This window comes from Pogona vitticeps, chromosome 3 (genome assembly GCF_051106095.1).
Source record: "Pogona vitticeps strain Pit_001003342236 chromosome 3, PviZW2.1, whole genome shotgun sequence".
NCBI classification, from domain to species: Eukaryota; Metazoa; Chordata; class Lepidosauria; order Squamata; family Agamidae; genus Pogona; species Pogona vitticeps.
The window spans coordinates 194,912,986-194,933,870 of NC_135785.1; the positions used below are offsets into that span (position 1 = coordinate 194,912,986).

General features: G+C 41.7%; 1 protein-coding gene and 1 long non-coding RNA gene across 2 annotated transcripts in view; one reads left to right on the plus strand and one right to left on the minus strand.

Annotated features, from left to right (window-relative positions):
* Positions 1-20,885, minus strand: part of LOC144588189 (uncharacterized) — a 488,638-nt gene that overhangs the window by 89,507 nt on the left and 378,246 nt on the right. The window lies entirely within an intron of this gene.
* The window catches only part of TSPAN7 (tetraspanin 7), a 91,826-nt gene that overhangs the window by 61,238 nt on the left and 9,703 nt on the right, over positions 1-20,885 (plus strand). The window contains exons 2-4 of the mRNA XM_020783943.3: positions 11,838-12,026; positions 15,418-15,492; positions 19,205-19,300. Of these exons, the coding sequence (XP_020639602.1) occupies positions 11,838-12,026; positions 15,418-15,492; positions 19,205-19,300 (360 nt within the window). The remainder of the gene's footprint in view (positions 1-11,837; positions 12,027-15,417; positions 15,493-19,204; positions 19,301-20,885) is intronic.

The following is a 20,885-nucleotide window of genomic DNA, read 5'->3' on the forward strand; positions in this document are numbered from 1 at the left end:
TCTGGTCAACACTGAACATATTAACATGTTTATATCCTGCTCCATATCACAAGATACAGGGCTCCTCCCTCTGCACATATGGTGCTCTTTTGACTACATGATAATCCCTAGTTCAAGAATAAACATTTCTTTCAGTGTACATGTTTTAATTGACAATTCCCATCTTTTCCTTTCTCTGGTGGTGCATGTTAAATATGTCTCTGGGCCATGCAAACTGAGAACTGGCAACTGTTAACATATCTGCTTTCGTATATGAACAAAAGTGTTGTCTGAATCACAAAAGAAAGTGACAGAATTGTTCTAAGAGAAATCCTGTATGAATATTTTCTGTGTTGCTCTTGAAAATTTCAAATATATTGACGACAGAGCACAGTGTGAAAGGAATTGATACCGGAGCAGAATCAAACTAGATTTTAGTATAACCATTAGCAGAGAAAACACAGGCCTCAGAGAAAGTAGCCCAGGAACATTCAGACTTAGCTCAGGCAAATAGAGGAACATTCACACATCCTATGGAATGTCATTGTAACATTTTTGTTTTGCCCATCCTTCTTTTGATCTGGCAGATGGACTGGTCCTGGAATGCAGGCAGGAGGAAACCAGCCTGACAAGATCAAAACATTCACACCAGGGAGCCGGAGAGTGAAGGCCCTATATATCAGGGCCCAGGAAGCCTATATATAACACACCAAACATACCAAACGATGAGATTCTTTCCCCAGACACTCAGGCGCATCTTGGGCATAGGTCAAGGACACATGGGCACACAAGTTAACAGTCAGGCTGAGCCTTCAACTGGTCAGGATGGATCTTCCTGTTAGGTCAAGATTAGGGTTGAATGTGGGCTTCATGACCTGTTTACAGGTATGGTGTCATAGTGGATAGAGTGTCAGGCAGGAATTCAGGAGGCCTTCGGCGAGGAACCTAGAGAAGTGAGGAGGACCTTAAAAATATCTTTATTCTGAAAAGCTTCAAGGCCCCCTTGTACTAATAGTTAACTACCCATTTTCTTTAAAGATGCTCCTGAAATTACTATTTCCTGAGTGTCAATTCAGTTATTGATAGGGAAAATATGTCCTGTGACTGAGGATGTCACACTTCAGGTAATGAGTGATCCCCAGGTTTGGGATCTGTGTCTTTGCTTTTCTACTGGAAGCAGGTTTTCGGGTCACGCTAAAGGTTTCTTTGGCTATTGTTGTGAAGGCTGGTTGTGGAGCAAGAGGTTGGGAGTTGGATTTCCAACGGTGCCTTCAGGGAGGAAGAGCTGGCCTGTGTCGCCTTGGGCAAGCTCATCACATGCCAAGCAGAGCTTGATAAAGTTGCTTTCTTTGACTGCAGCTCCCACAATTCTCCTAACCAGCCTAGCCATTGGTCAGAATCCTCCGATGTCAGAATGAGGTCACAATCTGGTCTGTATCTCTGCAAACTGAGAAGCAATTAATAGTCAGGCTGAGCCTTCATCTGGTCAGGATGGATCTTCCTGTTAGGTCAAGTTGCGGGTTGAAGGTGGGTTACAGTATATGACCTGTTTACAGCTATGGTGTCATAGTGGCTAGAGTGTCAGGCAAGAACTCAGGAGGCCTTCAGCAAGGATCCTAGAGGAGTGGGCAGGAGCTTAAAAATAACGTTATTCTAAAAAGCTTCAAGGCCACCTAGTACTAATAGTCAACTTACCCATTTTCTTTAAAGATGCTCCTGAAATTCTTCATTCCTTATTTTCAATTAAGCTGTTGATAGGGAGCCGTGTAGGTGGGACTAATCAGCCTGGGAAGGCAGCCCATCTAGGAGAAGGAAAACTCTAATCCCAAACCCCCATGGCGTGAGGAGAAGGAGAAGGCTCTGCCATCACCCATGCGGCGAGGGAGCAGCCTGGGTAGGTGGGACTCGTCAGCCTGGGAAGGCAGCCCATCTAGGAGAAGGAAAACTCCGATTCCAAACCTCCACTGCCTTGTGGCTATATCCATTCATGGAAAAGGCTTCAGGAGTTAACCTCAAGGCATAATCCGGAGCCAGAGTCCCGGAGGCAGTTTGTGTCGTTCTGTCAACTCCTGCAACGTCGCTGGAACCAATTGTATTGGCTCTTGCCTTTCCATTGGACTTTTTCAGCAACATGGAAAGGGGGGATTTGCTGCTTGGGTAACAGCCTATCCTCCATACTACTTTACCCAGGCTTCGTGCTCTGGAGAGGAAACTCCAGCTTCGCATACAGCGTCAAAGTCCTCCATACAGAGCATGTTACCATAGTCTCTCGAGACTGAAGGATGCCTATGAAAATGGGATGAGATCTGCATAGTTGGCATCACTGCCCAATAAGGGACTGGATCCAAACTTGGGGTACAAATGAGCAATAGAATTGTAGCATTTTATGATGTTTTGTTTGTATCATTATAAAACATATGCACACTGTACACATGTACACATAAGCATCAGTTAGTAAGTTTTATTATTATGTATGTTATTTTATTTTATTTTATCATTCATGTAAGCCGCCCCAAGTAGACTTTGTCTAGAGGGGCGGGGTATAAGTCCAAATAAAATAAAGTAAAAGTAAAGTAAAAGTATTTTCAGAGTCTTCTCTGCTTTTAAGAGAAGTCCCAGCTGACCTTTTATTTCCTGCTATTCAAATAAAATTGGGTCTTTGATTCAGCTGTTGCGTCTATACCTGATTCCTTGCCAGAGAATCTTAGAACCCAGTAACAAAATAGTAAATGAATGTTGTTTTATAAACTTTTTAAATGATACCATAGTTTAATTTTTGTGCTTACCTACAACACTCAGTAGATCTTATCCATGATTTGGGTGGCTTTGGACTGTTCAGATCTCAGTTACATAGGAAATTATCCCAAATTCCTAGTTCAATGGATTTACTGAAATAAAACAAACCTGAGCAGTGATACAAATATAAGAGCAGATGATATCTTTATTAGCTTTCAACATTTTCTTCATGCTATGTGTGACAAACCCAGACCTACTGGGATCTATCACACAGTTACTAAGCTGCCACCAACCATTCCCTATAATAAGTCACACAGACCAGGGATGGATTTTTAAACAACAAAAAGAATAAAGTTTATTTTAAATACACACAGGGAAAAATAAGCAATCAGGTGAATAAAATAAAGTAACGTGGCTTATTTTCACACACACCAGCATACAGTTTGGTTCACCTAGAACCTTTAACTTAAAGCACAGACCCTGAACCCATCAGTTCTGGCTAACCCACAGACCCCTGAACCTTTCAGGTTGGTACTCTGACACACAGTAGTACCCTGTCAGACACCCAGACTCCCACAACAGCTTCTTCTTCCCCAGCTGCTGCTTCGTCCCAACCCAGTGTCTCACAGTCTGTCTCAGCATCTCCTCTTCACCACACAGGCATCACATATTTATACAGTACAGCCCCTCCTCCTGATGTCCCGCCTTCCACTCCCCATAGGATGGAACTTTCCCTCCAAACCCATGACAGACAGGTAACATCAGTGCTGTTATGTAACACCTCCCCTCTTTAAAAGTTGTTTTGTAGGGGGAAAGCTAAGGTGCTTTTCACCAAAAAACAACCTGTATAAAATACACAACAACAGTTATACATACCATATTATACTTACTCATACTTACACTCCAAGTTAACCATAGTAAATATGCATTTAAACATTTTACCATATACAGTACATCAATTTACCTTTATTAATACAAACCAAATTCAAAACCAGGTACATTTAACTGTTTGTCATCATTATATACACATAGTCCATGTTCTTTCGCCGTCTTCAATCTTCAGGTCTTCTTGATAAGGCGTCAGCAACACAGTTCACTGACCCTCTGACCACCTTCACTTCAAAGTCATAGTCCTGTAGGTTTAAAGCCCACCTCATAAGTTTGCTATTGTGGGTTTTCATTGTCTTTAACCATTGCAATGGTGAATGGTCAGTACACAGAACAAAATGTCTTCCCCAGATGTAAGGCTTGGCCTTCTGGATCGCGTGGACTATGGCCAAACACTCCTTCTCCACGGTTGCCAAATGTCTCTCACCTTTTTGAAGTTTCCTACTCAGGTAGGACACTGGATGCTGGTCACCATTCTCATCCTCCTGGCACAGAACTGCTCCTACCCCGCTGTTAGACGCGTCGGTGTAGATGATAAACTCCCGGTCGAAGTCTGGAGCACGCAGGACAGGATAGTTGATTAACGCCTCCTTCAACCTCTGGAACGCCGCCTCACAGTCGCTGGTCCACGGGATGCGGTCATCAGCCTTCTTCCTCGTCAGATCGGTCAGCGGAGCCGCAATCTCGCTAAACCTCGGGATGAACTTTCTGTAGTAGCCCACCAACCCAAGAAATGATTTGACTTTTCTCTTGGTGGTGGGTCTAGGCCAATTTCGAACAGCTTCTATTTTGGCCTCCAGGGGTTTTATCATTCCTCCCCCTACCATGTGACCTAAGTATTTTATTTCTGGGCTACCCAGCTGACACTTGCTGGCCTTTACTGTTAGCCCTGCTGCACTTAACCTCTGCAGCACTAACTCCAGGTGTATCAGGTGATCTTCCCAGGTATTACTGAAGATCCCTATGTCATCAATGTAGGCCACTGTAAAGTCACTGAGCCCTGCCAAGGTCTGGTCCATCAGCCTTTGGAATGTGGCTGGTGCATTTCTGAGACCAAAGCTCAGGACTCGAAATTCATAGAGACCAAAAGGGCTGCAAAAGGCAGTTTTTTCTTGATCCCTGGGATCAATTCTTAATTGCCAATATCCCTTTACCAGGTCCAATGATGAGATGAACCGACAACCCCCTATGGTTTCAATCAGGTTGTCTAGCCTGGGCATTGGGTAGGCATCAGGAGTGGTTACACGGTTTAATTTCCTGTAATCGACACAAAACCTAATGCTCCCATCAGGCTTGTCCACAAGGACTATCGTAGAGGACCAAGGGCTAGAAGAGGGGACGATTATGTTCTCCCTAAGCATCTCGTCCAGCTCCTTCCGCACCTTGTCCCTATAGGGTCCCGTTACTCGGTATGGGGATACTGCCTGCGGGGGTGCATCCCCTGTGTGGATCCGATGCATCACTCCCTTCACTATCCCCGGCTTGTTGGAAAACACCTGTTGATATTTACTAAGCAGCATTTTTAGTTCTTGCTGCTGGTCTTGGGTGAGTGCAGGACTGATCTTTACCTCCTCTGGGTTGTATTTTACTTCCCCTCTACCCTCCCAGAAGGGTAATTCAGCTTCCTCCCTCTCAGCTGCTTTTATCGCGAATAAAACCCTCTGTTCCCCTCTGTAGTAGGGTTTTAGGGCATTCACATGAACCACCCTCCTTGCTTGGTTCTCCTCCTGCTCTATTAGGTAGTTCAGGTCTGACATCTTGGAAATGACCCTATATGGTCCTGCCCATTTGAGCTGCAGTTTGTTCTCTCTGCAGGGCCTAAGCCAAAGCACTTCCTCCCCTTGGTCAAAGTGCCTCTCTCTAGCTTTGTGGTCATACCATGTTTTCTGTCTGACCTTCTGAGCTTGCAGGTTTTCTGCTGCCAGCTCTAGATTTCTCCTTAGGTCATTCATCAAGGTGTCTATGTAAGTCACAACGTCTTGTGGGTCATCCTGGGTGATCTGCTCCCAATTTTGTTTGATCAAATCAAGGGGCCCTTTCACCCCTAAGTGTGCAGCAAACATGTCAGAGTGACCCCTTTGTAAGATCATGGGGCGATACTTTTCAGGTACCACCAGCTGACTTCTGATCCCATCTCCCCCTTTTGAGATATTCCTCAGGGTCTCTCTATATAAAATCCCCTTTTCCTCCAGAAATCTCACTGGGGTTTCAGGTGTTAGCTGGGCGTCCGTCACCTGTTCAAAACACTTTTGGAGAGTGGCGTCTGCCTTTTGCTCCTGTCCAAATCTGCTGTCTGTGGTTAAGGTTTCCACCACAGCTTCTGAACTCCCCTCTGCTTCCGTCTCTGGCTCATCATTACCCCCCTGAACTGTCCCCGTGGTGGCTTGTGAGCGTGTAATCACTAGCACCCGTTTCACATGTTCAGCCAGGTCATTTCCCACGAGCACGGCTGCTGGCAGAGTCGATGAAATCGCTAGCCGCCAATCTCCCCTCCAGCCTTGAAAGTTGACAGGTACCTCTGCTACTGGCAGAGAGATTACCTGCCCCTCAATCCCTGCCACCTTTATGCTCTCATTTGGGATTATAAACTCCCTAGGGATGATATCTGGATGGCACAGGGTTACCTGGGAACAAGTGTCCCGCAGCCCCCTATACTGACGGTCAAGTATTCCTACGTCCACCCCGGCTGTCTCAAACAACTGAGAATCTGTTTTCACCAGCAAGCAGCGCTTTACCTCTATAAGAGGACCATTTTCCTCAGCCTGATCAGCAGCGGTAGCTGTTCCAGACTGAGTAGCCATGGCAACAGGCTCCCTCAGTGAGACTGAGCCTTGCTCTTTCTGGACACAGAACACAGCTTTTGGCTTGGTTCCACTAGACTCCTGAGGCACCATTCCTTTTAGCTGCTTTAATTTCTGACACTCTGAGATTAGATGACCCTTTCCCTGACAGAAATAACATTTTCTGGTGTATTTTGATTCTCTCTCATCTTGTTTTGGTTTTCCCTCCAAAATCTGAGGTCTTGGTTTCATGTCTGAGGGCTTCCCTTCACCATGGGCCCCTCCCCCTTGCTGGCTTTTCCCTGGTCCCTGAGAGTACTTGCTGTAGGTTTCTTTGGGTTTACCTACAGATTTCCCCTCACCCAAGGGCTTTCTTATTTGGGAAATAAAATCTGCAATCTCTGCGGCTGCTGCCACAGATTTCGGTTTCCTTTCCCTCACCTGGAATTTCAATTCCCCCTGCAGGACTGAATAGAACTGTTCCAGGGCTATCAAGTCTTTAAGCTGCTCATAGGTCTCTATTCCCTCCTGCGATAGCCATTTCTCAAGCAGCCTCACCAATTGGGCCCCCACTTGGGTAAAAGTCTGTTCTGGTTTCTTGGTGAGGGACCTGAATCTTTGTCTCAGCTGCTCTGCATTTATCCCATGTCTGGCAAACACCAGTTTTTTAAACTCTGCAAAATCTTTCATCAATTCCTCAGGCATCTCGGCATAAACCTCAGCCAGGCTACCACTGATTAAAGACCGCATGATGGTCATCTTCTCAGTTTCCCTTACTGAGAAGTCCACAAACGCTCTTTCCACTAAGGAAAAGAACACCTCAGGACAATCTCCCTTGTGGTACACAGGGAATTTCTTCAGGTCAGCCTTAGACAATTGGCCTCCCTCAGAATCCCTATTATTATTATTGTTCTGGTTCATCAGTTCCAGTTTTCTTAATTCAAACGCCATTTTCTCTCTCTCCAATGCCAATTCAAATTGTCTCTGTTTCTCCCTTTCCTCTCTTCTTTCTCTCTCTAATCTTTCCTCCATTTCCCTCACCCTCAGTTCATGCTGTTGGGCTAGGAGTATTTTTCTGAGTTCTGGGTCCTGCTCTCCTGTGCTGTCACCTTGCACTGAGCCAAATTCATCCTCAGAACCTTGGTCAATCTGGGGGTCTTTCACCTCACTCATGTCTGCTACTTGGCTTCGAGTCAAGGGCATACCCCCCCTCAGAACAGGCTGCTTTAAAAAGTCAAGCCTCAAAATAAAACGACCACTTTTTTCCTTTTACCTCAGAACCAGCTCTCCCTAGAGATTGCTGCTGTTCTTCAGCACTAAAGTTGCAACAGTATCGAGTCAGAGCCTACCCCCCTCTGCTGGGCCTCTCAGCTGGCAAGCTAGCTCACTGTTGCTACGCAGATTTGCCTCAGCGTTTTCCCGCCAAAATCAGGCTGCCTCAGAGCACCTTAATCTAAGTCTCCCCAGTTGGCACGTTCTTCTACTAGTGCACCTCCCCGTGAGGTACACCTAGAAGATTACCTACGCGCCTCAGACTGTCCCTGACTAGACCCCCCTTGCTCTGGGCACACTTGCCAAGGCTTTGCTGGACCGCTGGACAACTGGACCAGTCGTATCCCACACGCTGGACACCAATCAATGTGACAAACCCAGACCTACTGGGATCTATCACACAGTTACTAAGCTGCCACCAACCATTCCCTATAATAAGTCACACAGACCAGGGATGGATTTTTAAACAACAAAAAGAATAAAGTTTATTTTAAATACACACAGGGAAAAATAAGCAATCAGGTGAATAAAATAAAGTAACGTGGCTTATTTTCACACACACCAGCATACAGTTTGGTTCACCTAGAACCTTTAACTTAAAGCACAGACCCTGAACCCATCAGTTCTGGCTAACCCACAGACCCCTGAACCTTTCAGGTTGGTACTCTGACACACAGTAGTACCCTGTCAGACACCCAGACTCCCACAACAGCTTCTTCTTCCCCAGCTGCTGCTTCGTCCCAACCCAGTGTCTCACAGTCTGTCTCAGCATCTCCTCTTCACCACACAGGCATCACATATTTATACAGTACAGCCCCTCCTCCTGATGTCCCGCCTTCCACTCCCCATAGGATGGAACTTTCCCTCCAAACCCATGACAGACAGGTAACATCAGTGCTGTTATGTAACACTATGTACCAAGATTTTTTGGATAGTGCAGCCAAAAAATTTCTATTTCTAGGGTGGAAATATAAACACATACGATCCATCACTCATTGTTAGAGGCTCCTCCTATTTGAGTTGTTAATTTATAATCAGATTGTTGGATTCAGACGTCACCGCAAACATACTGTGAATCATGGAAAGTCTATAGTTTGTTTATCAGTGGTTTCCAGGCTTGGGTTCCCAGACATTCTTGGATCGCAACTCCCAGAAGCCTTTACCACTAGCTTCGCTGGCAAGAGCTTCATGGAGTTGTACTCTAAAGAACATCTAGGGACCCAAGATTGGGAACCACTAGTTTAGCTGGTTCTACTTGCAGTAGGAGTGATTTTAAACGCTAAGCCAAGCTTTCCCCACAATGAAGGTTAAATCACCAACTCTTGTAAAACATTCTGGGAGCTGGGAGGAATAGATACAGTTAGGTGGGCTCAGGGATCTTTTCTGGTTTTCTAAGTAACCTCTTCTTGACATGCAGATTTCGATTCTTGGGCTTTATTTAGGGAGTAGATATTAGATGCATCTGATGAAATGGGCGGCAGTCCACAAAAGTATGTGCCAAATAAAACTTGTTCGCTTAAAGCCACCACAACACCCTGTTTTCACTTAACCCTCAAAGTCAGCGAAGTTGTTCTCCTTTGTTAGTAGTAAGTAGCACATGAGATCTCTTTAATAACAGCAATCACTTTGCAATCATGCATGGAAGCCAGCATTAGCAGTGTGACTCAGATCAGGCTAAAGGCTGGATTGAGTTGTCAGGTCAAAGTCAAGAAGGCCTGTTTCCTGGCATCTAGTAGAGATCAAAAAGGCTCTAGTTTGGAAAACTCAGGTCTTGCCAGAATCAATGCCTGCTGATAGGAGTATGTTCTATTTTAGGCATGAAGAACAGAAATATTCTGTCCTCTGTGTCCTCCAGGACTCCCATCCTTTCCCCCCTCATAAAGTAAACTTTGTGGATCTGATAAGAAGATGAAATGTGATCACAAAGGTGGAGAGCCAGTGCAAAAAAAATCCCACTGTTGTAGTTATGCAGGGCCTTGGTGGAGAAGGAGAAGGCATTCATCAGTGTAGTTCCAGCCTCAGATAGCTGTTGAGGGCTGGAACTGGGCTTGAATAACCAGCTTTTGTGCAAACAGGAGTTGCACAAACATTGTTCAAGCATTTGATCCAGGCCTTATTTTTGTTATGTTGTTTTTTTGTTATTGTTACATGAATAAAATTGGGAAAGGCTGCAACATTTGTGTTGAATTACACAATTTGTCATGGAAGTGTTCAGGTTCTCCCCAGTTCAGTGTTTATAGAAAAACATGCGAAGATCTAATGGATACTCCCCTTATAAAAGCTTCTTGCTGGTGTTGATCTGCACTACTACCAGTCATCTTTATTAGAGACAATTATTTATTAAATTAAAATGTTTTATTCTAAGATTTTCTCTTCTGCATCAAAGCAATCAAACTAGGGTTTGTAAAAGAAGCTATAACAAAATGGCTATGAAACCGAGGAAATATGGAGAGGTGTTGCCTCTATGTTTTAAAAGTACATATTTTGCATATGTGTATTTTGCACATTAAAATTTACTAATTCATTTACTTTATTATGAAATTCATACCTATGAGATGAAGCCAAGATTTAGAATGACTGTACTCTGCTAGACGTGAGTACTGGAAAAAGTGGGTACAAAACTGTGTACATATCTACTGTGCCTGCACAACTTGGGCTTAAAACATGTTCAGTAAGACAGCTCAAAAATATGTTTCTATGGTTAACAGGAATTAAATCTTACTAGGTAAAAACAGAGGCCAGTGGCCTGGTTCCCTCATTGATACATGATTTCCTGGTTCCCAGCTTTCATTTTATTTTAAATTCCACCCCACAAATATTTAGCTCTTTAAGACCTACTAAGCAAAATGTGCAGGTACTCTTCTGCCCAGGTGTTTTGAAAAAAATAGGCTCACCCATCTTTCACTGTATTTTGCCAATGAATGAAGTCATTATAATGATTGATACCTAAATTAGAAACTCAGTATTTTAGTTTAGATGAGATTGGGCAGTAAAGTGTCAGTTCCAAAACAAAATGCAGCTGCAAAAGGCAGGACTTAAGGAGTTTGTAACTCAGACCCTTGAGTAACAAAGCTCCCCTCCATTTCTCAGTTTCTAAAAAAAAAAAAAGTAATTGTTCTGCTAATAAATATAAAGTAGTATGTCTGATGCTTGGTGGGGGCTGTTACTGAGAAAAGGCAGCTTTGCCAGCCCTCCAGGGTTTTCTGGTGCTTCATACCTTATTGTAAAGAATTAGACCTGACACTGTAGTTCGTTAAAGTCATTCAGTTTCATGTCATGTTAAATAAAATTTTTAAAGGGAAATGGAATGATGTATTTGTAGGTGAAGTAGATTGTAGCAGCACAGGAGTCTGTTAAGGTGAGAGAATCAGAGAAGGGTTTTATCCAAGGGTGGAGACATACCAGGTTTACCTGTTGATAGGTCTGTCTTGTTACTACAAACACCTGTGTATAAACAACATTGTAGAAGTAGAGAGTCTCTGCAAATGTGTGTACCTGTATAAATGGTTTAACTTCCTGTATCCACTAGATGTCACTACAGAATGTGTATTATGTTCTTCTAGCTCTGTACCAGCATTAGGATGTAATGTTTAACACTGAACAATGCCACATGTTCAGGTAATTTTCTTACACTATGTAGCACAGAGACAAATCTTCCCAAATGGTGGGAGTCCACATAGCTTCTTCCCCACACATAATTTAAGGAAAGGTTTGAACTTATCTTATCCTGAAAGTCAGGAGTGCTAAAGGATTTTCATATTTTATCTTAAACTCTCATTGTTTAATACTAATTTCCATCAGAAATGTATAACATGATTTGAACTAAGTGTACAGTACCTTTAATTATTCTTCCATATTCATGTCAGCTGGATGTATAAATGACATTACAAAAACATTGAGGAGAAGGTACCAAAAGAATGAGATATAGAGGTCTATGAGTATATCGGACACTTTATTTTCAAAATGGGCTTTCCAGAGGTTTCATATTTGCTATGCGACTTTGGTGCTAATTGCTACAGGCTCCCAATGAGCTTATGCTGAGCTTTAAAAAAACACCCTATTCTTATTGTTGTCACAATAGCAATTATGTTAAGATTTCAAAAGTTGGTATGTTGAATATTATCATAAACAGATCTTTATAATCTCTGACCATCTCTCTTTTTAATGCTTCTTATTTTCCAGATAACCGGTGTTATCCTTCTTGCTGTTGGTGTCTGGGGGAAGCTGACTTTAGGCACCTATATCTCTCTTATTGCTGAAAATTCCACCAATGCCCCATATGTTCTCATCGGGACAGGTACCACAATTATTGTCTTCGGACTGTTTGGGTGTTTCGCAACATGCCGCGGTAGCCCATGGATGTTAAAACTGGTGAGTATGTCACAGAAGTATGTGAGATGGCTGAAAATGGGTCAAGTGGCCCAGTTCAAGTTAACTAGGTTTCAAACATAATACACAGGTGCATACTCACATACAAAACAAGACAGAGTAGCTACCTTCTTATTATTCACTTTATGCCCCCCTCCTTCTTCTCTTCTCCACTCTTCTACTCTTTTCTCCCCCTATATTATATTATTATATAAAAACAAATCATGTAGAATAGCCAGAGTGTTTTTAATAAGTTTTTTAAAAAGTAAACAAACACAGACTTCCCCAAATAGTTCTCCTTGGGCTAGCAGAGTTACCCCTGCTAGTTCACAAAAGTTGTGGCTGTGGTTCTGAGGTCTAGGCAGAATAGAGCAACATGTGCATCTTGGCAGATTTTTTTCCAAGTTTTTCTTTGCACCACCGCCCAACTAGTTTGCTTGAGTGAGTTGAGAATCTCACAAGACAGTAGTGAGCCAACTGTCAGCATCTTCCAGAGAAGACTCCGTAGAAAGCCTTGCACATGCATATATGGTTTCCATGTGACCCTGGAAATTGTGACAATTTTGAAAAAGCTAATCCCTTTTATACAAGAGTAATTGGTTTCACTGTTTGGAAAAATAGCATATTTATGATTAGAATGCTTCCTAAATGTCTTCTCTATTAAGTGTGTTTGAATAAAAATTAATGTTTGTTTATAAAACTTGTTTATTGAAGATTAAATCATGACAGATCTTCAGCACACTTTTATTAAACAAAATAACCAATTTAAGTGATATTTATTTATTTATTGCATTTATACCCCGCCTATCTAGTAGAACGACCACTCTAGATGACAGTGATACCTAAACTGAATCATACCTTAAAGTCTTGTTCATATGAAGACATGTACTTAAGCAATGCATATGCTAGGGTACTGATGAGTCGTGTTTGAATGAGTTCTTGCAGAATAGATATTTCAGCAGAAAAGATCCATCTGGCCACAAAAAAATCCCACTTGTTTTGATTTAGAGCACTCTTTATCAATTCATGTATGGGATTTACACTGTTCATATCCTGCCTTTGCAGAGTCAGAAAAATTTACAAGGCAAGTTCCAAAAAAACAATAAAAATGTCAAACCCAATAAAAATACAAAATCAATAAAACAGCAGAACGTAGTATAAAACAACAAAGCCCATAAGATAGCATAGCACTATAATTTCAGGGCAGCAGTATGTGTCAAGTTCAGAGCAAGTGATAATAGTTCCTTTCTCTTCTTCATGTTCACAACACCTCTGAAGGACAGAAATTACTGTCCCAACCAACATCGCCACATTTATTTTTCTTCTTCTTTTTAAACTGATGGGAAAATAACCTGCATGTTATCCTTTTTGATTTGCTTTTCAGAGTAGACTTCAAGGTTGTGTAAGAGGAGTGGGGAACACACTGTCCACAGACCACTGTTGTACCCTGCCTGATGTTATCGATCTCAGGGCCACAAAGAAATGCTTAGTACCATGGCATTTATTGTTGTTGCTGTTCTTTTTTTTCTTTTTAGAAAAGAAAGGAAAGGAAATTGTGTTCCCAGAAGCACATGTCTCCTTTGTAACATTTGAAAATAATGAGAAAAATTGATAAAAACTAGAAAGACATGTACTATGAGACAACTTTGTTGACCCATTAGGCACAAGTTTGGATTTATATATTTTTTTTAAATCCCAATGATCATCTAAATGAAGGTGTATGTGGGTGTGAGACAGTCCCTCTGAGGTTTGGAGTCAAGCTGTTCCCCTGACTCCAGGCCCTTGAAGAGGAAGAGCAGGAGGAGAGAGAGAAGAAAGAAGAGAACTGATTGGACACCCCAGATTGGCCACACCCAGAGTTGCCCAAAGAGGTTCCAATTTCAGCTGGGCCAGAGAGACCACTGCACAGGGCTTGGCCTCGCTAAGCTGAAACTTCAGTTTCTACTGATTTTTCTGCAATTACTTTCCAGCACTGGGGACTGAGTGTCTTTTCCATTGTTGTGTCCCAGCTTGAGAGGTTTGATAAATAAAAGGATGTCAAACGTGTTTGAAACAAATAAAAGTGACCCTATACGTATTGACTTCTCAGTATTTGTACCTGAGTGTCTTGTGCCATCATCCACACACACATGACTGTCTGCATGCTTTTTCAGCACACTGATTAAGCTATGTGTTGAAAGAAAAATGCAAAGTGGCCTTGATCTGCAGTATTGCTGAGAAAGGGAGAGGTTTCGGAGGGGCTTAGAATAGAAGAAGCCCTAACAGATGCTAGAGGGAAAAATGCCTTAAAGTACGTTCTACATATTTTAAGGGCTGCACTGAAAATAAACGTATCTACTCAGGCAGTTAACACAAAAACTGTACAATGAGTCAGCCTTGCAGAGGCATGCCTCCTCTCCCCTACCATTTTTATATGCAGCTGCCCTGGAGGAGATTGGAAGCATCCCTTTTTCTCTTTGATTTGCTGCAGCTTAGCTAAAATGTTATTAATGTTAACTAAAGTTGGGGGAAACAGGTTGTCCTGTAACCACTGCTGGAGGTGGACTTGTTTCCATGAAGCATAGTTCTGATAAACTGGCCGGGTCTGAAGGACAAAAGCTTCACAGAAGGAAACAAGACACTCCTAAACCCTTCCTCACAGCTACACCAGAGGAGGAGAGGAGAGCACATGCACCTTAAGGTCATTCTTATAACATTAAAATGTGGCTTAGCATTACATCTGAACCAGCCAAATATATTAGTGATGTGCAGTAAAAAAAACTACCCATGTCTTCAGTGAAGATGTACTCCTAAGTGAGCGCCTGTAGAGTTGCAGCCTTAGTCTGTGGCATGGATAATATCTTGCACAGAGTATGTATAAATATTGTAAGTGATGGATCCACATAGCTTACTTTATTAAAAGATTTAAATATTTCTGGATCATTGCTTGCTTGTTTTATAGTGGCCCTCAAGAACATAATTTCATACTAGAAACATCCAGGGTTCACTGCAATACATTATTTTCACAGCACTTATTGAGGGCACCTATTCTACCTTTTCTCCACAGTACCTGCTTTGTATCACTATAATTTTGGAGAGAGGCAACTTCTTAATAATTTGCTAGATCCCCCTCCCCCAACTATCTTTCTTCTAATTACTTTGTGCATGTTCTTTATTGGCAGTTTCAAAAACAGTTACCTTCCTAGCATTGCATTTTGTGATGATTTGGTGTCGGTTGCAATCCCATACAGTGCCAATTGTTCAAAACATGGGTGGGTTTGCAGCAGAGAATTAGGACTAGGGTCAGTGTTGTGGTCGTTTTAAGTACAAAAATCCAGATGAGATGAATGCTGTTTTCACTGAGGCTATATCTGTGAGACTGAATTATCTCTTTTGCTTTTCTCTTGTCTTCCAGTATGCTATGTTCCTGTCTCTGGTCTTCCTGGCTGAACTAGTGGCTGGCATTTCAGGCTTTGTATTTCGCCACGAGGTAAGTATAAATTACTTGTTGATAAAGGTGGTGACAATATGGCTCTGAGCAGCTTTTGCTGAAGTCTCTTAGGGTACTGGATATTATTATCTAGTTCAGCAGTTGCCAAGTTCAGCAGTTCCATATGCATTCTGGGTGATGCAGCTGTTTTACTTGGCAGCAAGATGTGCAGTCTCCAAAACCTGTTATCATTCCAAATGAAAGGATTTAGCTAAAGCTGCAGGCTTTTGCTGTTCAGTATTTACTTTGGAGCCGAATTCTTTATATGTTCATCATGTAAGATCTGCTTTACCCTGTTACATATGCTGAAGACAGCAAAATAGCTTAAATTCTTTACATAAATGGTACTACTTCAGCTGGATGGGCATTTGATTGTATAATGCAGAGAGGATTTCCAAGAATGCAGAGCCAAACTAAACTAGTCGCTTTCCTGCTTTGTAAATCGTATTTATCCCTGTGCCAGTAAGTGGCAGCAAAGCTAGAATCAGAAAGAGGGGAAAAAATTGGGCTAGGGAAGCACTATGAAATAAGAAATCAATTTATGTATCTTCAACCATTCCATACATATTGTAGTATATTTTTCATAAGAATATTTGAAGGCTGTCTAACTGAAACAATATTTGGTGGAAATAACATTAGGAAGGGAAAAGGATGAAAGTTATTTTAGGTGCACTTAAGGACTTGGCTATTTTCACTGGATTTTTTTTTAAAACTTGACTTTCTTTAAAAAGCAGATCACTATATGGGCTATAAAAAGGCTACTTTTGAAAGGTGCCTTATGTTTATTATGTGTCAAGTGGGGAGGCTGCAGTCCAAGAAATCCAAACGCCTCCTTTTGAGAGTTGTTGTTCTCAGACTCTTTGAAGCATGGCCAAAATTGTATGTTGAAATTCTAGTGTTAATAAGTTTTTTGTTTGATTTACCTGTAAAGTCACCAATTTAAAACATATCCTTTTCAGAGTTTCAGAATACTTTTGTTGGCGGTGACTACTTATTTTGAATGGCAATACCAACATGAGAATTTTCCATAGGGAGACATGGTCTTCTGGAATTTAAGGAGGGCAGTTCAGCTTCTTGAGGCATTTGAACTGGAACATATCTTCAGATTTTTAGCTGTCTCATGCATTGTCTTATGATGCAGGTGATGTGATTGTGATTATTGCTAGGCAAGTTTGGTTATGTCTAAAAGGCAGTAGTTCTACTTGTGGTTACTCCTGCACAATTGCTATGCAGCAGAAGTTGATAAGCATTTGCCTGAAATCCCTATTTAAGCTCCCATGTCACTTTACTGTGTAAAAATATTCATGAACCTAGGTAGGGATTCGTGGTTTAGAAGTATGGTGCCATTTAGTGAAGTTGTAGTTCTTTTATGAACTGGCATTTCCCATACCTTTTTGTCTTCCTATGTCAAATGCGACTGATTCCAGAAAGCATAGGGTACATTTGAATGAAGATCTATTTGCTTTAAAATGTATTTTTCAGTTAAGAGAAAGGCAGCTTAAATTTAGGATTGTTCATGCATTGAATTTAAAGAAACAGAGCAAAACACCTGAAGTCTTCCCTATAGTAGCTTAAAGGTAGTGAATTTAATAGAGAAAATTGGTAAAAAGGATGTAAATCAAGCAGCTTTTGCAGACCCAAGCAAGACAGCTTGTTGTACAGGCCAGCACCACCAAAAATAGAACCATAGAATAACGGAGTTGGAAGAGGCCTACAAGACCATCGAGTCCAAACCCTTCCTCAATACAAGGATCCAAATCAAAGAAGGTCTGACAGATGGCTGTTCAAAAGCCTGCCCACACTGATATATAGATTGCTGTTGGTATGGTTTGGTTTGAATCAAATTGCATTGCCCACACATACTGTATTTCTATTTAGATTGGCCCATCCTGTGAATTTAAGAGCTGTTCCCCTCCTTTCTAGTACAAGGCTAGCAGCTTCTGGGTTTTGTTTGTTTGTTTATTTGTTTGCATGATGTGGTATGCTCTTAATTATCCTGTTGTGTAGCCTGTGCAGATGGCTAGACCAAACCAATGTTTACAATTCAATAGGTTATTGGCAGTTTGCAATTAGAGATGGATGATAAAAGGCTTCAGTTTCTTTGATTAGAGAGGAATATCCTTGGCACAACATGAGGAGCCAATCCATGTATCAGACGAGCAGTCTCTCAGCCAAGACCCACTTCCATTTGCTGTGGGAGACTGTGGCAGCCCTCTCAAGAAGAGCACACCCCTGCCAGTCCCCCAAAGGGGAATCACCTTTACCGAGGATCTGCTTCTGTGTGCAAACCTATCTTCCCCTATAACTAACAGATGCTGGCACAAAAGAAAGTGGTAATTTTACAGAGCAATGAATACAAGATTCAGAAAGCCCTTTCACCTGAAGATAACACCAGTAACTGAACCATAGATACAAAGACAAAAACTGCAGATTTACACAATGACAAATACAAGAGTGAAAGTCCCCCTTTCCCCAAAAATAATACTAATAGCAGAACTGTGGATACAAAAAGCCCACAACTCCTCCCTCCGTTCTAGTACAAACATGTATTTCCCTCCAAGTGCTTTCAAAGGGAGGAATAAATGGCTAAAGTCCAGGATCGGACTGCCAGAGAGGAGTAGGAACTTCTGCTAGTACACTTAACTGGTGGACTTAAGTGAAGACTGCCACGCTCCCACAGTCTCCTGGCAACTATGTTTCTGTTGGCCAGTTGGCAGATATGTATGCAAAGCTTTCCTGTCTAGCGTGGAGCCCTTGGAAAAAAGGGACTCTGTACAGTAGATGGCAGGCAGTTCCCGAGCACCCGTGGGCTCACTGGGCCACAAACAAGGCCCTGGTTAAGAATGAACAGGCTGGCTCTAGCTTCTCATGTGGGGCTTCTTTACAGTAAATACTTTTCTGCTCCTACTAATTGGGCCAACAAAGTAAGGAACTTTGCAGGGCAGGACACAGAAAATATTAGCGTCCTGATATCTTCATATAATCCAGAACTGACAAGCATTACTTTTTGGGGGATGGCAACCCCGAGAAGCCCCCAGCTAGCCAGGCTCTGATAAAATCTCACCAGAAATTACCCATGGCCAGGGGTTTTCAGATTTGAGTTGTAGTTGTAGAAAGGGATTATTTAAAGTATTTCTTGAAACCAAAACAAACTGCTGATACACACAGGAAACTAGATTCTGTCTTTTGCACATATTCTCATTTGCATTATGGTAGCCTGGTACAACGGAAGGCATCCATTGTGGGGCTGTGTTTTCCAGCCAAGTTCTTTAGTTGCCTAGGAAAGCTTCATCAGTTCAGAGAAATGAAGTAGGAAGTTACCATCAGGATGTTTGAATAGCCAGCCCAATCCCTTTGACTCCCTTCCCTTGCCAAATTTTGCTTCTCTTTTCCACATGATGCATCTGATGTCTTGATGCTTCCCTCCACATAATGAATGGAGGGTTTAACTCACAGCCCTCAGCAGAAAAAAGCTAACACAAAGGGCTACTGAGTGTTAAAAGCTAACTTTTGTCATTGCTGAGAAATGGCAGGAAGAACACAATTGTTCTGTCCTTTTCTTTGTGTAAAAATCATACATGTCTTTTAAATCATTTCCCTGTTGTTGTGGGTAGGTAGATGGAGAACTCATTATCGCTGACAATTTGATCATTGGGAAATTTTGTAAAGGGCTCTAATAAAGTTTACCACACAGTCTGAATTTTTCTTGTAGATCAAGGACACTTTTCTTAGGACATACACTGAAGCCATCCAGAATTACAACGGAAATGATGAGAAGAGCCGTGCAGTGGATGACGTACAACAGAGTGTAAGTCCAGGGTCGCTGTTCTGTGCCTGAGGCCAAAGCCAGTCCTCTTCTTTGGCTGCTTCATGAGAATTGTCAGCAGTTTAAAATGTCCTTCGGAATTTAGCAGAACCAACTAATTCAAACTAGCTACCTAATTGTTCTTCTAGTTCTGGCTGTTTTGTTCATTTTGCTGTCTCTACCCAAAAGTGAAATGTTTCCCATATGTAGGACAGGATCTTCACTACAGAATCTTTACTAGAAGCTTCTGCTGATTGTTTCCTGAGATTATCAGATGAAAATAAGAAACTGAGTAGGAATGTAAATACAGTGGACCCTCTACTTACGGAATTAATCCATATTGGAATGGTAGCTGCAGGTTGAAAAGTCTGTAGGTCGAGGCTCCATTGACCTACAATGCATTGAAAACCGATTAATCCGTAACCGGCCGTTTGGATTTTTATTTTATTTTATTTATTTATTTATTTTTTTGGTCTGTAGGTCGATTCTCTGGCTGCAAGTCGAATCTAAATTTTGCAGCCAGAGAAGTCTGTAACTCGAAAAGCCTGTAAGTCGAGCCATCTGTAAGTCGAGGGCCGACTGTACCTATTTGTAAATTCATTTATAGTGTATTCATTTGTAATTTCTAGGTACCATTTATCCCCAATGTTAATGTTCCAAATGTAACAATATATTCCCAATAGTTGACAGTTTCACTAGTTACTAATCTGTGTCATGGCACATCTTATCTGTGATTCCATGGCTGATTTGATAAACACTTTCCTGCATATCATTGCACATTCTTCTGTTAATTCTCTTCAGATATTCCAGAAGTTTGTTGTAGTGTTTTAAAAACAAATCCTGCTCTTTGAGAAGGATTGCAACTCAAAGGCAGAGCAGTGCTTTGTATGCAAAGTCTCAAAGTTCAGTTGCTATCACCTTTGATTACAGCTGCAAAAGATTCTGATTTGATGCTCTGGAGAGCTGCTGCTCATCATTGTACATCGGACTGAGCTAGATGGCCTCACATCAGTATGAGGGCAGTTTCCTGTGTCCCTGCTTAGGCCATCTCTATTTTCTAACTGTAGGGTATTTTCCTCTATTAGTTTTTCAGTGGATCCTGGAATTACCCAGAGTGGTATGATATACCAGATGGGTGGGATATCAATCAATCAATCAATCAATCAATCAATCAATCAAATAAATAAATAAATAAATAAATAAATAAATAAATATTTATGCTTCGTTTCTTTAGAGTTTAATATATGTCTTGTTCCTTATGTTAATGCTCCAAAAATATGCACCCCTTCAACCACAACATACCATACTTTTAAGAGGTGACTGTTTCCATGCTGCCTCCATGGTTCCTTTGTGAATGTAACCCTGTTTCCAGGTAGCCAGAGTTCACAGGCCTGGGATTTTAAAAATAAGATACAATAAAATGCCCATTTTTATATGATTGTTATGTATAAATGCAGAAAAGAAAGCCATTTTCCCTAAAAGCTAAGGCTGCAGATCAGAGCCTTACATATGGTGAATGCTCATGTTCCTTTCCATTCTTAGTCTACTTCTCTTCTTCTTAGATTGTAAGCTCCTCAGGGAAGGGAAT